Source organism: Dermacentor andersoni, chromosome 7 (assembly GCF_023375885.2).
Source record: "Dermacentor andersoni chromosome 7, qqDerAnde1_hic_scaffold, whole genome shotgun sequence".
NCBI lineage: Eukaryota > Metazoa > Arthropoda > Arachnida > Ixodida > Ixodidae > Dermacentor > Dermacentor andersoni.
The window spans coordinates 153,765,890-153,783,752 of record NC_092820.1 but is presented as its reverse complement, the minus strand read 5'-3'; the positions used below and the strand labels follow the sequence as shown (position 1 = coordinate 153,783,752).

The following is a 17,863-nucleotide window of genomic DNA, read 5'->3' as shown; positions in this document are numbered from 1 at the left end:
GGGACACCGTGACATTGGCCCCCTTTCACTGTTAGTATGCTACACTGGAATATTTTGCACCTGTTTGCTGCATAATGTGGCCCTATTGCGGCAAGTTCATATGCAACGTAAGATGCGGGAACATTGCAGAATGGCGATGTATGAAATGGGAAACATAATATGTAGGAGTCGGTCTGACGTAGATCGGGAACGCTAAAACGCAACTCGGCAGCCGGGAGAATGCGACAGCGCAGAACGTATCAGTAGGGTTCCACTGTATCTGCACACCCCTAATTGTTGCTGTAAAATGGAGGCCCCAGGTTTGCCTCGCTCTTCTCACTTATTGCATTCTTTGTGTCGTTGTTTCAGGCCATCTTCTCCATGAGCTCTACAAAACTCCCGCAAACAAAGTAAGTTTTTCTTTCTTTCCTGTCACAGTTTTCTCCGCCTTAGATACAAAGATGGCTTTCGGCAGATTTCGTGCTGCTCAAGTGTCTAGCTGAATGAATTTGACATTAGTATGATAGTTTTATTTCGGTGCGTGCAATTGCACAAAAGAAGCTAGGCTAAAGGTGACTTAGCCCGATGGTCAAAGCTTAAAAGCAAGCACATAACAATTTGTAGTCATCTCTCTCGCCCTCTCTCAGCTCAAATGTTTGCTTTCTATCTTTTCCAGGACTGATGCCAGGGAATTCACAAGAGACAGCAGAAACATCATGAAGGTCACAAACCTTGGTATGTAGCACAGATTAGTGATTAGTTGTAGTATGGAGGGGTGCAGAGAAAATAATGACGTGAGAGGCACATGCATTTGTTTGCTGCACTACACATGTGGGCGTTCCTCCTGTGTGTCCTCCTGGTCTTATGTGCACTATGAAACTAGGACACATGGTTTGTATTCAGCGAGTCACAAACAGCAGCTCATTGGTGTCCTTGAAAATGAAATTATAATATTGCAGCATTCTAAACCTGATATGTAGTGAACAGCAACAGTGTATCAGCTGACATTCTGCTGCTCTGTGCTTTTACTATTGGTGTCTCCTCGCTTGTTTTCTTGAAAATGTGAAACAATGAAGTTTTCTTGCAATGCTTGACGGAGGTGGTAAAAGCCGCTGTTCTGGTGATAATTGTACATACTTATTGTTGGGAGCCCTGTTGCTTGTTTGGAGCTTTTTAGGTTGCTGTTTTGAATTTGGCTCCTTCTGAAGTTCCTGGAACTGTTTCATCTTCCAGAGTCTAGACGCGAGAAGCTCAAGACAGGGCGGGTCAACATCGTGTCGCTTCTCAACCAGCTGCCTGAGACTCGGCACGACCCTAGCTCTTTCACCGTCGACATCCCTCTCGTGACGGTATGTCCTTCCGGCTTTGTAAGCCTTATCGTTAGTTTTCTTTTCTTTTAGGCCTCTCTGACCTTTTCATGTCTAAGTATCTATGTAAGTTGGCTCAATATAGGACCAGCACCGTCCAGTATTGCGCCATTGTAGGCCCAGTTTGGGGCGACATTGCCTTTTTTGTTACGTACTTTGCTTATACATGGCAGCCAACACTACGAAGGCTAGAGAGACTAGTCTTACTGCTTGCACTCCCAGCCTATGCATCACATGGGAAAGAAAGACATGGGTATGTGTCATGTAACAATAAGTCCCAGGCTATGGTACTGCAAAATATGACGCTATTTTACATGGAAGGCATCATAGATTTGAACCTATTTACCATTGAACGAGTAGATTGGCATGTTTCTACGACCAGTGGTCACTGTGCAGTGCTTGCGCTCGCATCCATATTATAGTACGTCACATACCGAAACCACGATAACGCACAAATAATATGTGATTTGGCTTGACTTTGTGCCCGCAAGTTGCATTTGTAATATACACGAAGCCATCTCATATAAGGCGTCGCAGATCAAAAACAGCTTCCCTGTGAAATCGCTGTGTGAACCACACTACCTGCGTACTACTGTATCTACAGCCTTGCCTGCTGTGGCAAGAGCCAATGATGCTCGATACAGAAGCAAGATTTACTAATACCGCTTCACTTATTATTTCCATTTAGTCTACACTCGAACGAGCATCATTGGCTTGTACCATGCCTTCTAATGTCCTTGCGAGTATATTACGGAAATTGTTATCTTGGGAGCACTTGTAATGCATAGCACTTCAATCAGGCTACACATTAGATTTGGTCGTGCTTTCTTGTTTCTAAGCCATAACACCTAATAACTGCAACATTGCTGCACTTATTTATTTTTGCAGCATTTGGCATACTGGTTGCACTGCAGCAAGAAATTGTGACTGGTCTCTTGTGTCTTACAAACATTTATTCCATTTTGCAGCCAACCTTGATGTGCTTTACGGTGTTTGGAATCCTGAGGGTCGGTGAGTGCCTCCCCGTCTTATTCACAGTCCTTAACCTGTAATGGTAAATGTGATAGGTTCCAAATAGTTCAATCTGGTCTTAGCAGGACCTGCTCTTTGTTGAACTGCAGGTGTCCATCAAAAGTGCAGCCCTGCCATGTTCATTTAATCGGCCTAGAATTGCGTTAGAGAAGCCAACATCCTGCTGTTATCAGTTAAGGAGCTTTATTTTCACCACAAATTCGCAGCAGTAAGGGGTGACTAGGGAACGAGAGCTGCAAATTATTCCATGTGTAGCAGCTAAGAAAACTGACACTTCAGGAAGTAGCATGTAACTAGATCGTTTGAGACAGACATAGTGATTGCACCCATGTCAGTTGATGTATCATCGTTCACCTGGGGATATTTTTGTGCTGTGGCATAGAGTAGGGATCATGTGTTATGTAGGTTACAACGCAGTTCAATTTAACTAGAGCTGAGGAGGTCAGGTAATGCATAGAGAAAATAATTAATGGCCTTTGACAGTGACAGAATGGTTACCAAGGCAGGGAAAACTTGGTTGGGAGCAGCACAGAATTTAGTGGAAGTTAGGAAATTTGAGGATGCAGACTGGGGTTCAATTTGCATTGAACAGGGAGGATTTAGAGACTCCTGAAAGAGGAACATGTTCAAGAGTTAATGATATGGTGATGACTCTTGGCTGGCAGTCTATAGGGCAGTGCTACTGTTTGATTTCGAAACAATCTATGTGTTTGATGGTGACGTGTGTGTGTCCACTGCAAAGAGTTGCGATGCTTGATGTGCTGTCAGTTGCTATGCGATACACATCGATCCCTTGCCTAGATTATTTCAAAACAGGAAATGGCTGCTGCACCTTTGTAATTTATGGTTTCCTAGCACTAAAATTTACATTGCTGTTATGCCACTATCTCTCTTGTCACTGATTGTGTTTGCGTTCTCTATTTTTTTGCTGTCTCCTCAGTGAGCAAAGGTCTCATCGTACCATCGGTAAAAAGTTTCACGAGGACCTTCTTCGTTGTTCCCCAGGGGGCAGGGTAAGTCATTAATGTGAAGGAGCCGGGTTGACCTTTTTGAGCATACCTTATTATTTTTTTGTCTCTCAATTTATTACCTCATATTTAGAAGATGCTGGAAGGTTTAAAAGAAGAGTTGGGGGCCGGGGGAGGGGGAGGCAAGAATACACTATTGGCAAACGCTGTGGTGTGCCGCACAATGCCCCACCCAGACAGAATTTTTTTTTTTCTTAATTTTTCAAGTTATGGATCTGGAAAGTGGTAGATGGTGTGCAATTTAATGTTGTAATTTCGAATATGCATTGCATTTTTGTTTACTTTATTTATTTGGTTCTGATTTTATGAAAACGTCCCTTAGCTAAATTTTTTGGCAAAGTTAGCAAGAAAAGTTGGTTCCTCAAAATTTGCTAACCAAAGTATCGATGGCTCATGCACAATTCAAGGAATCCAACGAGACCAACCTTATTGTTATGTCTACCCGAGAACAAGAGTTGCGAGACTTGTAAATTGACTCTCAGAAGAAAATTTCACTGGAAGTCTTCTTTCCAGCAGTCGTAGTAGAAATGAAACTTAAGATAAAGTTGCATAGCGGCACACACTACATCTCTGAGCCAGGTTTTTCCTTCTAAACTACAATTGTTCACATTTTACGGGAGTGTCTTGGGTATGGTAACAAATAGCTACCATCTGTGTGTATAAACTAGTGGGAACCGCAGATTTAATTCTATGACTGAAATTTGATAACATTGTGAATACTAGGGCATGAACATTGTTTTAGATTAATAGTGAAGGTCGCTGTTTATTCTAAAACTGTACAAAAAGTACTCGACGTTGGATTCACTTTTCTGCACAATTCAATTCCTATTCGATTTGGCCTTAGAAGTTATTTGCATACTTCCATTAGCTAGTAAACCATAACAAAGCTGACAGTTTCATTGGGAGAGATGTCTGATTTTCAGCTTTAGAAGAGCTTTCAAAGGACCTTTACAGTGTGTGCTGTTTTCGTTGCAGGTTTTCCATCATAAACGAGACTCTCTTCGTCACGGGAGGGACTGAGGATCAGATCAGGGTGAGAGAGCACTTTAAGGGTATTAATATTAGAGGTGTTCAAATATTCGTGAAGTTAAAATATTAGAATATTATCAAACAATGTATTTGTAATATTCGTATTTGATTCGAAAAATATATATTCCATTAGATACAATTATTTGAATCAAATCAGATATTGCTGGCTGTGCGAGAGCAAGGACAGTTCTTCGCATTTGTTTTTATCTAACCTAAGATTGTTGGGGTGATTTTGTGATAATTTCGTGCTACTAGAAATTTCGCCTGTAAAGCACATTTGGCCACTAAACGACTAAATTTTGCGGGAATGCCAGCTTCGCAGTAGCAAGGGGCACAGGTTTGTGATGGTGCACTTTTTTTTTTTCGTAGCACCCCCCTCATTTTTAAGCTTATTGCTTGACAGCAAGTGCGGTGAGTGATGACTGGTCAACTGCCTCCATGTTTACAGGCATTTGATATGGTATAATAATGCGCTGGCTGGTAAAAACAGCTAGTGGGAATTAAGTTTTCCAAGTTAACACTACCCAAATGCACAATGCTTTAGTATAACAACTTACTGGCCTAGTTTTTCAACATGGACAATGCAATTGCAATGTTCCAACATAGGGGTTTGAACAACAAAGGGTTTTGAACCTTTATTTAACTGAACCAGAGAGAAAAATAAAAAAATATGCCGTATCGTTACTCCTTCAGGCTGATAAATGATGGACAGTTGCTTACAGCGAACCTTCTGTGTCTCCATCTCTGCAGGCATACCCCACACCGGAAAATGCACCGCCGACACCTGCGCCCGTGCCAGCCCCTGCTGCAACGAATGAGCGGGACGGCCTAGTCGTGCAACTGTGTGCCCAGACACGGATGAACAGGGCCTTTGCGGAAAGGTCAGTTTTTGTTGCTGACGGTGGGGCAAGCAGTGGCAACGACTTGCACAAGATGAAGTGTTAATGGATGCAAGCTAACACAAATAACAAATTTCTTGCGTGCTGAACATTTTAAAAAATTGACACGTACAAGTCCGGTTGAAAGGATGTCCAGCATTTGCGGTTGTGGCCTTAAGTGGTTCTTTTTAACACCCCCAGTATATTTAGTGTGCATACAAGAATGCCTGAAAATGTTGACAGCACAACCAACTTAAAGCGATGCTGAATGGAAAGGTACCATGTATAATCGCATAATAAATGCACCTCCAACTTTGCTCTTGGAAATATGAATTTTTTTCCCCTCGCATAATAACACCCCCAACCTCGCTCCTGCACAGTCCCACAATCGAACGGCCTTGCTGTAGTTTTTTTGGAGTGACTGGACTCTCGCGCATGTTTAAAGCCAGTGCACCTAATCTCGATGTCTATCACTGCATTGAAAGTATTTATTAATGATGCCCCATGAGAAATGCCAAGATCACGTAAACGAAATTTTGCAGTTATCCAAGCTGTTACATCCACGCTAGCAACCATAGTGGCACATTCACAGGGGTGGTGGGTTCAATAACCGAGAAGCTGGTGGCAAAGCCACGACGAGAGAACATTGGCGGCAATTATGCATAAAGAAAAGGCTGCGCATCACTACAGTGGCTCGGGACCTGACAGGAAGAGCGACTGCAGTCATGTTCGGACTTTTCTTAGCACGTGCTTGCCGTCGCACAGGCAGCTCGCAGACTTGAGAGAGGGAAGAAAAAAACTCAACTGGCTCTCTGCAGTAGCAACTTTACGCAGTTGACATGCTTTATACTCTGACATAATAGGAGAGCGCCCGGGAATGTGTGCTCAGGCAACTGCGCGCAGGAGAGGCCAAGTGAAGAACCGCTACTTAGCCGGCATAGTTGAGTGTGGTGTCAAATTTGTGTGTCTGCCACTCACTTTGCTGCCTGACTTTGGTATCGCTGTGTGTGATGGGCCCTAAGCCTTCGTCATACGCCTGCTGCAGTTATATGGAAACGCTAATCAAACACCGATAAACTGACATGCCAATGAGCGGGGCGGTCGAGGAAAGAGGGGCGCGCACACAGTGTGCTCCTGTAAACTACAGGTGCTGAAAAACAGCGCTTGAACGTGATGCCTACAATAGCGGCAAACGGCCAGAAGAATAGCAGGAAAGCAACTTTTCCTGGCAGAAGAGATTTGATGGGCCAGAAAAGGCGCAAGAACGAAAGACAAGTGGCAAGACCACCCCTTTCTGCCTGACGTGTTTGTGTTTTGAAGGTGCACCACAGGAAAGTGCACCACACACTGGAGCACAGTCAGCAGCACCCGTCTGACCAGACCGACTGTGGCTAGTGCTACAGTTTGCTAGATGCATTTAAATTTAGTGATGACACCTTCGCTACGAACACCAATTCGGGTGACGTGTATGAAAACATGGCAGTCAGCGCACTGCCCCATATATTCTGTTCACTGCAGAGCTGGATCGGTCCGATCCGGCCCTGTGGCACAGAAAAACGCCTTGGTTCTGGCGTTTCGGATGTCGTATTCGACGCCGAGCCCTTCTATGCATCTCCTCCTTTTGTCGTACGCTGGGCGTCCAATTCGGAGTTATGGCACGGCAAAATGCCTCTGATCCAGCTGCTGCTCCAGCATGCCGCATGCCAAATTATACCACGCGTCTTCCATTTCACGGAAAGTTCGGGGTGCGATCATTGTCCGAAAAGAAATAAAGCTAACTTTCTGATTTGAAAAAGTGGCGGGTGCGTTCAATACGCGAGTGTGTTCATTGTGCCAGTAAATATGGTACTACATTGAAATGCATGACTTCACGCTGACACACCGGCACTTGAGATTTCGGCCTGAAATTTTTGACAGTGAAAGCAGTCGACTCCCATTAATTAGACTCTCACAGGAGCAGCGAAATTGATCGAATTATCTAGTGGGTCAAATTAAACAAGACACAGAAAAATGGCAAAACACAGCACTGATTCATTTGGCAGTATTTGTCCTGTTTGAACATGCCCCCATATCAAATGCATGCCCACTTCCTATGTGTCTAAAGCAGAAAAATAGCGTAGAAGTGACATTAAAGCTCGGAATCGAATTATTAATTTAACTCACACCCAATTTGTTTTTCACGAGAAGATCGGGCTAGGGTATTGTTGCACAATGGCGGCCGATTTCCTAATGTCAGGTTTGCCACACGGCTAGTTAACGGTACCTTTGCCACAACGGACTCGTGTCATGTGGGAAAGGATATCAATGCCACGAAGGCAGTTTTAGTTTCGTGTTTGATTGCACTGTGCGGAAAATTTCCGGCACAATTTCCTCTGAAAAAAAAAAAAGCTCGCGTTAGAATTGGGCAAGTACTGGAATAGGACATTCAGAGGTGATGTGAAGATATCGTCAACGTGACATGAAACTGTATCTTTGATCGCCAGCGCTGGAATAAAAATAGCTTTCTCTCTTTTCTTTTTTTCGCCTTTACAATTGCCCAGTAATTCGGAAATTTTTATGGCCCCATATGTGTGAGAAGTATTCGTCGGCGGCTGAACTTATTTGCAGAAAGGTGTAATTTCAATACAATTAAATTTCAATATAACAAAGCAAATTGCTGATTTTACCAAGTTCAACTGATATTGTGGTTTAATTGTATTTTCATTTTTATTATTACCTCAGTTAAAAAGAGCAGATTGTTTCCGTTATGTATTCCTTGGCTTTGTGTAATTGTAACTAACAAAAGAAATTGGGCCCTTCAGTTTCCCATATTTTGACGTATGTGACTGGTGGCGGCTTCCTACCTCTAAAATGCCTCTGAGAGCCCCAAAGGATCCTTGGGACAGTCGTTTCAGGGCCACCAATGTACCCTCGTGTGTTCATGATTTCGATGGCTGGTGGTTGGGCTATTTGGATGTGCCACTATAGCATTTGCGTTCCTTTGGGGATTGGATTCAGTTGTCATAACTGTTAAAGTGCCAAGTCATTAGCGAGCACCTTTTTTTGACATTTCTTCTGCTATGGATTTTATGCCTTGAGTACGTCTTCTGACCTTCTTCCATCTTTCACGTAGGCCTAAATTTAGTCTTTAAAATTGACCAAAAAGGGGTGACCTAATGGTTTGCTATATTTTTCTGCAAAACCTGCTGGCTTTGCTTCAACTAACTTTTATCAAAAAAAAAATCTTTTCTTTTCACTACAGGTGTCTGGAACAAAATGAGTGGAACTTACAGAAGGCAATCGCGGTGTTCACCGAACTCAGCGTAAGTTTCCACACGTCTCTTTCCTGGCTCAAAGTTTGCCACTGTGATGCAGATGATTGACTTGCTTGCTTAAAAGTGAGCCATTGATATAACAAAATATTGGGAATAACAAAGTATATTTCTTTTTTTTCTTGCTAGTATCACTGAGAAAATACCAGTTTAAATGAATATCTTATACAGTCGAACCCGACTATATCGAACTCGTTTACATCGAATTATTCCATATATCGAACAATTTCTGGACACGGTATAGTTACAATGAGTATATATAGCAAAAATTACGCTTACATCGAACAAAACTAGTAGCGACTCCCGATATATCGAACGTCAAGCGTCGGAAAGTGCCCCCGGAAGTTGGCTTTTCCTCGTGGTGTCGGAAAAACCCGGCGGCGCGGCTCCATCCAACCGCTCTCCCTACGTGACTGCGCTACCTCGGAGCCGCCGACACCCCCCTACAAAAAATGATCCTGGCCCGCCCGCCCGCAGCGCTTGCTCAGACAGCCAATCAGAGGCTCTTGTGCTCTCGTCGTGCAAGATGGCGAAAGTGCGAGTTGTCTCGCTGCTTATCTGATTCATTGTGTGCGCCTTCTCCCGCAGTGTTGCCGTGATGAAGCGGCAGAATTCGCCTTTCGCCGTGAAGCTCGAAATCATAAATCGGGTTGAACGCGGTGACAAGTCGGATGTCCCCACAACGTACAAGATTCCGAGGTGCACTCTCGGCACGATTTTGAAGGGGGAAATTAGGGCTAAAGCGGCCTAACTCGCGACCCGGTGCCCGTAGTGCCCGTGGCGCCCGACGCGTACGCACGGCCGTGTACGAGCGGTTCATCCAAAATAGCTTCAGCCGTACCGACTTCCGCGTGCTCGGTGATGACTAAATTCTGATTATTGCGACGAAGCCGTTGCCGTTGTTGCCGAAGTTTGGAGTGAGCTGTCAGAATTTCCGGAAGCTGTTGACGAATCAACGGTGGACGAGTTTGTGAGCGCAAATGATGGTGTCGCGGCTACGGGAGAGCCCTCAAACTAAGACTACATTGCCGACATCGTGCCGAGCACAAGTGAAAATGGGCACAACGACGAAAGCAACGACCGTCTTTGGCCCACATCCTCCGAAGTGATTGGTGCGCTCGCACTAGTCCGGTGCTTCTGCGCGAATGCGGAATGTTGCGGCCTCAGCTGCTCCGACTCCTCGCTGCGTGCCTCGCACGCAGCGAAATTGCCCAAGCAGAAGAAAATGCAGGACTATTTCGTGCGAAACTAAGCTAGTTTCATCAATAAAAGTGATTTTATAAATGGTATGTGCTTTTATGACATCCAATTATTTAGCAGGCTTATATCGAATTATGCTCTATATCGAACTGATAGGCATTTTTTGGCGAGTTCGATATAGCCGGGTTCGACTGTATAGGTTTTTTCCTGTCGTATGCTTAACTGTGTATTGCAGTTGGCTCATAGAAGCAGTTACAAATACATAAAAGCCGATTGTGGCAAGAGTCATTGATTCCATGTCATAGCGCTATGTAATTAACTTTGTTCCGGCAGCTTTATTTTATTATTATTTACTTTATTAAATTTTGTTTTCCATGAGTTGGCCACCAGATTTCTTGCAAGAGATTTTTTGAAAATTTGCAATTGAGAATAGCAAAGCATCACGTTACACATCTGCATCTATGTTATTACATAGATTCCCACATTGTGTGGCACAAGGTGTACATAATCTTTATATATTTACCAATTTTCTGTAATTTTCATAAGGATAATGACCCTTAATTAATTTTTCTGCTTCTAGCACTAATAGGGTGTAACTTTCTGAAATGGAACAGACAATTAAAACAGCTCAGCAGTTGTCGAATGATATTATTCCTGCATATTCTATGTGGCTGAATAGGGTAGTCAGAGTTGTGCCAAAGTTAAGCCTTTCTCAACAAATTTTTCACATCATGTTCTTTCTTTTTCCAGGTTCGGGGAGCGATACCACCGGAGGCATTTCAAAGCTGAGGGCGTCATCTTGGGCAACAGGGTTCCTCGTGATAAAGTGCAGGGGAGCTGCTGTTAATTTTCTGTAAATAGGTATTTTTTTTTAGTCATGTAAATAATAAGCCACCAAACAGTAACCATTTGTCACTCTTGTACATAAGATTAAGAAAAAAAAAAGAGCAGCTGCAAAACTGATCATGTGCCACAATAAATGCATCTCACTGAACACTGCCTTGTCGTTGTCATCAGTACCGAGGAATTGCAGACGACTGTTGGGACTCTGTATTGTCAGTCATTGTAGCTAAATTTCAGCCAAACAGGTTAGTATTAAGAGGAAGCTTTAGTTTGGGGGCTCCTATCTAAATACATGTAAAAGGAGAATTAGTTTTTCTCGGCAACCACTGCACCAAATTTTATGGGGTTTGCTGCATTTAAACGAAAAACTTAAAATCTAGGGACTGTTGGTTTCGAATTTTCGATTTAGGTCGTAAATTTTTTATAAAACATTGACAAATATCACAAATTTTCAGAAAACGAAACTATCAATTTTACAACTCCATAACTCAGCAAGAAAAAATGACATCGCAATTCTGTGAATTGTATCTGATAGCACATCTAAAGCGGACAAAATTGATGCGTTACACATGAACCTCAAGAAATTTATTAATATGTAATTATGACTTTTGCAGAACCCTCGTAAACAATGTAAAAAATTCACGCAAGATGTAAATGACATAAAATTTGTCTGCTTTGAATGATCTAATGGCTGCCGTTTACAGAACCGCGATATCTGTTTTTGATGCAGAGCTATTAGTTTGTAAACATCATGCTTCTATATTTTTCAAACTTCTAAATTTTTGAAAGTCTTAAAAAGAATTCAAGCCCTAAATCGAAATTCCGCTTCCAACAGTCACTAGAATTTAACTTTCTCTCTCAAATGCAACAAATTTCATTAAAATCGATCCAGGGGTTATCTCAGAAAAACGTTTTTGCATTTTACATGTCTTTGAATAGGCGGCGTCGGAGTTGGGCCCGAGCTAAAGGAAAGCTTCAGTGCAGGCACTCATTTTATTATACGTAGGAAAGGAGAAATAAGTTTTCTCACCTCATGTGGCGTGGAGAGAGAGTGTGATTGTGAAGAGGGAGAGGCGCTTCTTTCCGCAGCCCTTTAGGGAGCGCAACTCAATGCCTCGGGGAAGGCGAAGGGGACATAAAGTGGCTTTGGCAATGCGCTGCGAGGCTCGAGGGCACGAGACAAATTGCCAGCCGCAGCAACCGCATTTCCATGGGGGCGGAATACAAGCATGCCCATGTGCCATGCATTGAGCGCAAGTTGGAGAACCCAGGGGGTGAACATTAATGTGAAGTCCCCCGGTGCTGTGTGCGTCATAATCATATGGTTCTGGCTTGTAAAACCCGGTAGTTCAGTTTTTAAATTGTTTTGCTCTCCAAACATGGCACGGTTTTCATGAGGCTCGTGCATTTAAGAGTTAAAATGTGCCGTATGTACTAGAATGTAGGTTGGCACTGCATATTAAACTTGGAGAAAAAATTATTGAAATGCAGTTAAACACTGATGTGACGCAGTTGTACTTGCGGCCAGGGTGTCTACCAACCGGGCATTCTCGGGGATTTTGAGTAGTCTGGGAAAACTCGGGGAATTTGTGTCTCTATCATGGAAGCTGTAACTTTATTGAAAGGGTCGAAAGTCGCGGTAATGCTGGCTCAACTAACAGACAGGAATTGTAATGAATCGTATTTGACGCCCTGTCGTCGGCTGGAGGAGTTTCCAGTGTACAGTCAACGAGCGAATTCCCGATAATTTGGACGGCTTCGCGGCACCACCATGGACGAAATTTCGGGCGCAAGAACTCTTCGGCGTCCAATTTTCCAGGTGTTTTGCCGTGACCGCAGGTCCGAAACGGCATTAAAGCCAACACCGCTGCCATTTTGATTACCTCGCCGCCTCGAACCGGCGCTCTCGCGCGCAGATCCGCTGGCCGCCGTAGCCACCACTGCGGCAACGCTAGGCCTAGCTGCTTCGACGTTCGCAATGAACCTTCTTGCCATTGGGTGCCGTGTTTTTCATTGAAAGAATTCGCTGCTGTCAGAAATGGCATAAACTCCGCCTTTGTGGTCCTCGCGATTGGCTTAGAAGCTTGGAAAGCACGGTGCGTTGCATAATGCCGGTTCCCGAAAGTTAGCTTCGCCCCCGTACAGAAATGTTACTTGGTGAAGCATACGCAGAGGTATTGCAGTGAAGCATAAGCGTGGGAAGGGGCTATTGCCATGGGACACAGTATGTATTCCTTAATTATACACGCGTGCACCCGGTATTTTCTGTCACAGTACGAGCACTGATATGCCTAATACGTGTACCGACAGGCCTTAAGAGCGTTTTCGAATGTGCCTGCGGCGGTTTGAGTCCTTAAGGGCAGTAAATGACATACGCATTTATTTTTTTCCAACTAGCCGATTTTTCGGAGGTTTTCGCGGCACCTAGGGAGTTAGAAAAATCGGACGTGGACTGTGCAACTGACCAAGAAGATGCTTCAAATTGTCCGTTGGGCAAACGAGTGGTGGAAAGAGGACAAGTATAGAAAGGACCTACGTATTGAGAAATGAACGGGAAAGGAAGCATGCTGCCGTCGTTGTGAAAGAGCTTGAGCCCAAAAAACAAAGTGTTGGCTGATGCCGAGATGCAGGTGTCCCTCATCCAAACCAAAATAAACGCTTTAAAGCAGTGAAACACAACACTGAGGCGTCGTGCGCGGGCTGAGAGTATGTCAGGACAGTTGAGGCTGACTTACGAGCTGTTGAGAGAGAATATAAATCGTGACAAAGTTCGGGCCTCATACCACTGAGCTTGCCATGAGTTGATAGAAATAGCTCTTATTCGAAAATATTTGCTTCTGTATGCATCTCCTTTTTATTCGTATTTGAGAATGTCCGACTCGATTTACAATTTCTTTTTGAAGATATTTTATTTGCTCTGCATTTTACTAACCCCTCCCTTCTGTTCTCTTTTCGAATAACAAACACTACTCCTTGTATTCAAATTGGATTAAGTGTTGTTTTTTTATTTTTTTCATATGCTTACTAGAGAGTGACAGCATCGGGCGATATGGTTTCAGCTCGTCTTGACATAAAACATAGTTCTGCATCACTCGGGGAATTTAGCAAAGGTACTCGGGGAAAACCTGGAAAACTCGGGGAATTTGGAAATGTCAACTTGGTAGACACCCTGGCGGCGAAAAACTGTTGCATCACGATTTCGTTAATTTGTGGTTTTAAAGGCTGCAGTAAAAATAATCCCACAAATTTCCAAACATTCCTGGTGAACAGTATTTCTTAAATTCCAGAATTTTCAAAAAGAATATCCAGTTTGCAACGTTAACTCGGCAGTAAAAATCAATATTGCAATTCTGTAAATTGTACCTAGTATTGTAGACAGGCTTCATGTAATATGCACTGCTCTGTCATATATACCTCATTGTTGAGCAGGGCGTAGACGAAGCCGAAGTATAGACGAAGCCGAGAAATTTGTCATTTACAGAATTACACTACAGCCTTAAGAGGAAGCTTTAGCTTGGGCCCAACTCCGACGCGGCCTATTCAAATACATGTAAAACCCAAAACCGTTTTTCTGAGATAACCTATGCAGTGATTTTAATGAAATTTGTTTCATTTTGAAAGAGAAAGTTAAATTCTAGTGACTGCTGGAAGCAGAATTTCGATTTAGGACCTGAAACATTTTAAAAGGATTTTCAAGAATGCGAAAGTTTGAAAAAAATAGAAGCACGAAGTTTACAACTTGATAGCTCTGCATCAAGAACAGATATCGCGGTTCTGTACGCCATTCATCATATCATTCAAAGCGGACAAATGAGAGATGTCAATTTATATCTTACGTGAATTTGTTACGTTGTTTACAAGAGTTCTGCAAAAGCTGTGTTTCCATATTACTGAATTTTTTTAGATTCATGTGTAACATATCAATTTTGTACTCTTTAGATATACTATCATATGCAATTCACAGAATTGTGAAATCATTTTTCCTTGCTGAGTTACAGAGCTGTAAACTTTATAGTTTCGTTTTCTGAAAATTTTGAGTTTTCCCAATTTTTTAATGAAAATTGACGGCATAAATAAAGAATTTGATACGAACAGTCACTAGATTTAAAATTTTTCTTTTAACTGCCTCAAACCTTGCCAAATTTGGTGCAGTGGTTGCCGAGATAAACGAATCCTCCTTTTACATGTATTTAGATAAGGGCACCCAATCTAAAGCTTCCTCTTAAGCTTCCAAGTACGAAAAGTATTTCTCTATGTGGCATGACTGTGTAGCAAGAGCGGATCGAGTTCTTTTTTCCTTTTATTTTACAACGGGTCATCGACAGGGGCTTATCGCTGAAACGAAAGAACAACCATCTCAATTTTTTTCAATTGACAGCACCGTGAGTTGTTATAATCTTATGTCGGTCCTTGTCTTACTACATTTACTTAGAATATCAGTATGACGGGTAATGAGCAATGTATACAGGGTGTTCTTTTTTTTAGCTGCACCAGTCGTGTGTTCGCCAGCATGCACTACGGGCATAGGCCATTATATATCAGCCTAACCAAGTCCTATCAGCACTGGGAAAAGCGCTGGTTTGGCGTATACGGTACTTTCCCAGCACATATTTTCTTTACTTGCTTAATTGTGTTTTTTTTTTCTTTTACTATGGAAACATTTGTTACTGTCGACTCCGGATAATTCGAACTCGAAGGAGCCCGACTGTTTTGTTCGAATTAAATAGTTCTGATTAAAGAAAGCTAATTCAATGATGGAGGACATACCTGCAGTGGACATCCTTACCAACTAGCTCCGCTTTCTGTCATTCTAAGCTGCAGTGGTGCATGTGCACTGAGCTAACAAATGAGTGGGAAGTTCCACAAGATTTATTGACACGTATTTACAAATTAGAGTCGGCTATTAGGCGGATCGGTGCTCGTACTGTGATAGGAGACGGCGGGTGCACGCGTGTACAATTGAAGGAAACGCACCATGTCCCGTGACAATTGCCCCTTCAAACTTCTGGTATGCTTCAGCGCGTAGGACTGCTGTATTGGGGCGAAGTTGACCTTCGAAAACCGACATTATGAAACCCGCCACACTTTCCACGCTCCGAAGCCATTGGCGAGGATTACAAAGGCAGAGTCGGCGCCATTGCTAACAGCAGCGAATTGTTTCAATTAAAAACACGGCACCGAACAGAAAGAAGCTTGGCAGCGAACGTTGAAGTAGCTAAGCCTAGCGTTGCCGCGGTGTGACTACGGCTGCCAGCGGATCTGCGTGCGAGAGAGGCGGCTCGAGGCGGCACGATAATCAAAATGGCTGCGGTGGTGGCTTCGAGTAATGCCGTTTCAGACCTCCGGTCATTGCAAAAAGTCCGGAAAATCGGCGGCAAAGGTTTTTTTTTGCGTCGTGGCGGTGCCGCAACATTAACAGAAGTAACAGAGGTAATCGATGATGCGCGCCTTTAGGCGTCCGCGCACAAATTTCCGCCACGTTTTTTTTTTCTTCGCGCTCGACGTGTAGGAGTCTCTCTCTCCTAAGCTCTTCCTCTATGGCGGAGTCAGAGGAATGCTGGTCGGAAGCGCTGCCGTGTGATTTGGCGCGCTTCCGAGAGCATTGTTGGAGCACAGTTTTGTTCGAATTAACCGTCGCAAATGCTTGCGCGTTTGAATTACCGGGCGTTTTCGCCCACTAGAATACACACAACTTTGACGGAACCACGGCGGCAGTACGAATAAACCGAATGTTCGAATTAACGAGATTCGAGTAATTACCACTCCTTCTTGTAATGCCCTCACGCCCTGGAAGTGTGCTAAATAAATAAATGCTCGTACTTAATGAGCCTATAGCCGTTACACCGTCGGCGCAACCAGGTCACGCGCCGTGCTTGCTTAGTGTCTATGGTGTTAGGCTGCTAAGCGTGAGGTCGCGGGATCGAATCCCTGCCACGGTGGCCGCATTTCCATGTGGTTGAAATGCGAAAACACCCATGCACCTAGATTTAGGTGTGCGTTAAAGAACCCCTGGTGGTCAAAATTTCTGGAGTCCTTCGCTGCGGTGTGCCCCATAATCACATCGGGGTTTTAGCACGTAAAACCCCATACTTTTTTAACAACCAGGTCTAATCGCTTCTCAGAAAAGCGCTGGTTCGGTTCAATTTTTCAAGAAAGAAAATTAATCGAGGCCTATTTGTAAATCTCGTAAATTGGCGTATACACGGGCGTTAAACGGGAAATGATCTACAAACGGAACCAGTGCTTTCCAATGAATTGGACCTGGTTAATCCGACAGCATAATGGGCTATAGGCTTAGCTTTTTCTTCAAAAGCCAAACTGCGCATAATTATATATTCATCGCTTAAGTCAGCGTGTGCACGGGCACTAAATAGAAAGTGCGGTACACGAGGAACCAGTGATTTCCAGACAAATAATTGGACCTGGTTGGGCCGACAGTATAGTGGGAGGCTTAGTTTTTCTGGAAAAGCTAATTTGTGCATAATTGTTTATTCATCTCGTAAATAAGCGTATGCACGGGCATTAAACGGGAAGTGCTGCATAAGCGGAATCAATGATTTTTCAGTGAAGTAATTGGACCTTGTTGGGCCAACAGTATAATGGGCTATAGGCTTACATTTTTTCTGCAAAAGCCAATTTGCGCGTAATTATTTATTCATCTCGTAAATCGGCGTATGCACGGGCATTAAACGAGAAGTGCTGCACAAGTGGAACCAGTGCTTTTCAGAGGAGTAATTGGAGCTGGTTTCGCCAACAGTATAATGGGCTATAGGCTTACATTTGTTCTGCAAAAGCCAATTTGCGCGTAATTATTTATTCATCTCGCAAATCAGCGTATGCACGGGCACTAAACAGGAAGTGCTGCACAAACGGACCCAGTGATTTTCAGTGAATTAGCCCTGGTTGTGCCGACAGTATAATGGGCTATAGGCTAACCTTTTCTCCGCAAAAGCAAATTTGCGCACAATCATTTATTCATCGCGTAAGTCGGCGTATGCCTGGGTATTAAACAGGAAGTGCTGTACAATCGGAAGCAGTGCTTTTCAGAAAAGCAACTAGACCTGCTTTTGCCGACAGTATAACGGTCTATAGGCTTACCTTTCGCCCGCAAAAGCGAATTTGCCCATAATTATTTATTCATCGCCTAAATCGGCGTATGCACAGTCATTAAATGGGAAGTATTGTACACGCGGAAC

General features: G+C 43.4%; 1 protein-coding gene across 1 annotated transcript in view; it reads left to right on the top strand.

The window, feature by feature from the left end:
• LOC126533550 (nuclear RNA export factor 1-like) overlaps positions 1-10,818 on the top strand; it is a 44,773-nt gene extending 33,955 nt beyond the window's left edge. The window contains exons 16-24 of the mRNA XM_072289369.1: positions 349-389; positions 656-714; positions 1,213-1,328; positions 2,315-2,357; positions 3,319-3,391; positions 4,382-4,439; positions 5,186-5,316; positions 8,555-8,615; positions 10,575-10,818. Of these exons, the coding sequence (XP_072145470.1) occupies positions 349-389; positions 656-714; positions 1,213-1,328; positions 2,315-2,357; positions 3,319-3,391; positions 4,382-4,439; positions 5,186-5,316; positions 8,555-8,615; positions 10,575-10,613 (621 nt within the window). The 3' untranslated portion in view covers positions 10,614-10,818. The remainder of the gene's footprint in view (positions 1-348; positions 390-655; positions 715-1,212; positions 1,329-2,314; positions 2,358-3,318; positions 3,392-4,381; positions 4,440-5,185; positions 5,317-8,554; positions 8,616-10,574) is intronic.
• The last annotated feature ends 7,045 nt before the right edge of the window (positions 10,819-17,863 follow it).